General features: G+C 61.3%; 1 protein-coding gene across 1 annotated transcript in view; it reads left to right on the top strand.

Moving 5' to 3' along the window:
* LRRK1 (leucine rich repeat kinase 1) overlaps positions 1-3,313 on the top strand; it is a 68,930-nt gene extending 65,617 nt beyond the window's left edge. Inside the window, exons 33-34 of the mRNA XM_080651776.1 lie at positions 584-685; positions 1,743-3,313. Coding sequence (XP_080507902.1) covers positions 584-685; positions 1,743-1,920 — 280 coding nt within the window. The 3' untranslated portion in view covers positions 1,921-3,313. The remainder of the gene's footprint in view (positions 1-583; positions 686-1,742) is intronic.
* The last annotated feature ends 672 nt before the right edge of the window (positions 3,314-3,985 follow it).

The raw sequence follows: 3,985 nt of genomic DNA, 5'->3' as shown, positions 1-3,985 counted from the left end.
TTTTTATTGTTTGAAGTATTACAAATAGTATTACATATGTCTCCTTTTTTTTTCCCCATTGAGCTCCCCCCCGCCTCCCCTACCCCCTATTGTTTTTTTTTAATATATTTTTTAATTGATTTCAGAGAGGAAGGGAGAGGGAGAGAGAAACATCCATGATGAGATAAGAGAGAATCATGGATCGGCTGCGTCCTGCCACCCCTCACTGGGGATCAAGCCCACAACCCGGGCCTGTGCCCTTGACCTGGAATGGAACTGTGACCTCCTGGTTCCTAGGTCGATGCCCAACCACTGAGCCACACGGGCCGGGCTGGAGCGATCTCATTGGCAGAGCCGAGCAGGGCTGTGCTAGGGCTCATCTCCCTGCCAAGGAGCTGAGGGCGCCGTGGGCAAGCGCGGTCGGGTTCCCTCCCGGGGGAGTGCCTGCGGGCCCCGCTCCGGTGCCCTCTGCGCCACTCAGTCCATTAGCAGAAACCCCCCCATTGGCTGCCCTCTGCCACCTGCACGCCCTGCCAGCTCCGTTTCCCCTGGCGAGCCCAGCCCCCGGACAAAGCGCTTCCCCTCGCGGGTTCTGGTTTCCCAGGCGCGGCGGAGATGTTATCGTCATCGGCCTGGAGCGGGACGCGGGCGCCCAGCGGGGCCGAGTCATCGCCGTCTTGAAAGCCCGAGAGCTGACTTCAAGGGGGTAAGACTGCACGACTCTCACTCCCCGGGTTGGGGGCCGGGGCATCGAGGCCTCCCGGCCCGGCCCTGCACAGTGGCCATCCGTCTGCCCTCCTGTCCGCCCCAAATAAGCATGCCTCCCACCGCCCTGGCCGGTGTGGCTCAGTGGATAGAGCGTCGGCCTGCGGACGGGAGGGTCCCGAATTCGATTCCGGTCAAGGGCACGTACCTCGGTTGCAGGCTCAATCCGAGGCCCTGTTCTGGGCGGGGCACGTGCGGGAGGCAATCAATGTTTCTCTCTCTCTGTGTCTCCCCCTCCTTTCCATTCCACTCTCTGTAAAAATCAATGGAAAAATAGCTGCAGGTGAGGATTAACCAAAAACAGTGCCTATGGTTAGGACTTGGTGCAGGGTGTTCGCCTAAAACCCATTGCCCTGTGTCCCCTAAGCACGTGGACACAGAGAACTTCGGGAAAAGAACCCTGCACGGGGCAGGGCCGCTGAGCTCAAGCCCGAATCCGTCCTGGGCCCTTAGCGAGCAGGAGTTGGAGTGGGTGGTGTTTTCTGGATCCTTTGGGGTCTGAGACACATCATGAAACCCAGCTGTTCTGATGGGATCGGGGTCCTTCCGAGGAGTCGGTCCCTGAACTGATGCCCTTGGCTTCCTTTTTTATTTTTATTTTTATTTTTATTGATTTCAGAGAGGAAGGGAGAGAGGGAGAGAGAAACATCCATGATGAGAGCGAATCATGGACTGGCTGCCTCCTGCACGCCCCACACTGGGGATCGAGGACCCACGGGCCCTGACCGGGAATTGAACCGGGTTCACAGATGGATGCTCAACCCCTGAGCCACACGGGCCGGCCTTGGGCATCTTTCGATGGCAGAAGGCCTCTGCCCACAGGCTGGACCACCAGGGAGAAGCAGGGCACCCAAGCACGTGGGTGGGGCCCGGCTGGCGTGCCCTGGGGACCCTCCTAGGCCACGTGCTGGCCTCCCGAGACAGTGCAGGGCGAGGGGCCCGGCCCGACCTCCCGGGCACCCCTGTGGGTTGTCTGAGGCCCCGCCCCCTCTCCGCAGGGCTCTCGTGGATGCGGCCGTGGTGGCCAAGGACACGGTCGTGTGTGGCTTTGAGGACGAACACAGCGAGTGGTGCCTGGCCGTTTGGCGGGGCTGGGGCACCCGGGAGTTTGACGTCTTCTTCCAGGCCTTCGAGGAGCTGGGCCGGCTGGAGGCCTGTGGGCGCAAGAGGAGATAGTGCCCGCGGGAGGAGGGGCGTCGCTCGGACCTGGCTGGCCCAGGCCTGCGGGCTGCCCCCTCCGCCTGCCCTCCGCTGCGGACCCAGAAGAGAAGCCGAGTTCTCCCACGAACCGCTTGCTGCTAAGAAGTGCTGAGACGTCCCCGCCCCAGCCCTGGCCGGTGTGGCGCAGTGGCTAGAGCGTGTCGGGCCTGCCAGACGGAAGGGTCCCGGGTTCGATTCCGGTCAAGGGCACGTACCTCGGTGGCAGGCTCTTCCCCGGCTGGGGCCCTGGTCGGGGCTCGTGCAGGAGGCAACCCATCGATGTGTCTCTCTCACGGCGATGTCTCTCTCTGTCTCTCCCTCTCTCTCCCACTCTGTCTAAAAAGCAATGGGAAAATCTCCACGGGTGAGGATTAACCAAAAAAAAAAAAAGAAAGAAAGTGAAGTCCCCACCCCAGCAATGGTTTCGGGGTTCTCCGCTTCTCCAGGGCTGTTACCTGGATACCCCTGCGTCCCCCTCCCCTCGCCCCCCATTGCTGCTTTTACAGCCCAGGGGACGATGCTTTCACTTCCAGGAGAAGAGGGGGGCCCCTGTTCTGGGCCCGGACACAAAAGAAGGGGGGCTGGGCCTCTCCAGCATCCAGGGCCTGGGATGGAATTACACGAGCCGCTCTCAGTTGGGAGGCACGCTGTGACCCCTTTCCCTTCCCCCTGGTGCCCCCTCTCCCCCGATTCTGAGTACATTTCACAAGCTCCCAGTCCCCCAGGCCTGGGGCCCTGCCAGGGGAAGCTGCCTGCGATCATGTCTCCAGCTCAGGGACGTCTGTGTGTGTGAGAAACTCCTAGAAGGACCCTCGGGGAGCGACACTATGGCCCAATCGGGGGAATGAATACATTTCTTCTAGTGTCCCCCACCCCTCCCAGGGAAAGCCAAGCGCTAGCCCAGCCCGCTGAGCCTTCACGGGTACCTTCCTCTCCTGCGGACAAAAGGAAGGCGAGGCACCCCCAGCGGCGGGACTTGGAGAAAGGGCCCGTGTTTACCGTTCTGTCCAATCAACGGGGGCGCAGCGGCCGCCCCAGGCCCATTCTGTTTGCACAGAACCATCTCGTTTATCGCTCGGACAGATGGCGGGCTTGTGCCTCTGGTTGAGAGATTGCACGCGGTGGGGTGCATGGCAGATGACGTGTTTGCTCAGTAACCGTGGACCACACACACCGGGCCCCGCGGAGGAGGAGACGTGACACGGTCAGGGGGGCGTGGATGGGCGCGCACAGGGATGCGCGTGGTTTCCCAGGTAACCGTCCGAGAGGCTGCTGAAACCCAGGACGGCAGCGGGTACGGCTGGCCCATGGCGCTCCCCGTTCAGGTGGTTAACCGTTTTTTTCCAGAGTTTCATTATGAAAATCTAAACTAGACAGTGGTGGGGTGGGCGGGCCCACGGGAACTCCTTTTACCTGAAAATAAACAGACTCTCCCGAGAACGAAGGCTGGCCCCTGGCTGCTGTGGCTCAGGGGATAGAGCGGCGGCCTGCGGACCGAAGGGTCCCGGGTTCGATTCCAGGTCAGGGCACGTGCCCGGGTTGCGGGCTCGAGTCCCAGGAGGGGGCGTGCAGGAGGCGGCGGATCCGTGACTCTCTCTCATCGTGGATGTTTCTCTCTCTTCCTCTCCCTACCTCTCTGAGATCAATAAAAATATATTTAAAAAATAATAAAAGAATGAAGGCTTGGCCGTCTCTCTGTAGAGCTCTTAGAATAGCAGCCCAGACTCCCCCCACCCGGGCCCACTCCCTTCCCTGGGGCGAAATGGTTCGGCCCCCAAGCCGGCTGCCCCCATAGGAGTTTGGGGGGCGAGGGGGCGCAGAAACAGCCTATCTTGTCTGTCTCCCCGCTTCCGTTTAACTGGCCAGGGTTGGCTGAGGATCTGGGCGTCCTGCCAACTCTCCCAGCCGGGGCTCCTCAGCAGGGCCCCTCAGTGGGAACCCCTCCCCTCACCCCAGAACCCCACAGTGGCCCAGGAAACCCCCCAATGCAAATTGGATCCTGTCCTTTCCCCCCCGCCCCCAGATCTGCTCCCCACATCAC

Source organism: Plecotus auritus (genome assembly GCF_963455305.1).
Source record: "Plecotus auritus genome assembly, chromosome: 15".
NCBI classification, from domain to species: Eukaryota; Metazoa; Chordata; class Mammalia; order Chiroptera; family Vespertilionidae; genus Plecotus; species Plecotus auritus.
This window is presented reverse-complemented; position numbering and strand designations above follow the sequence as displayed.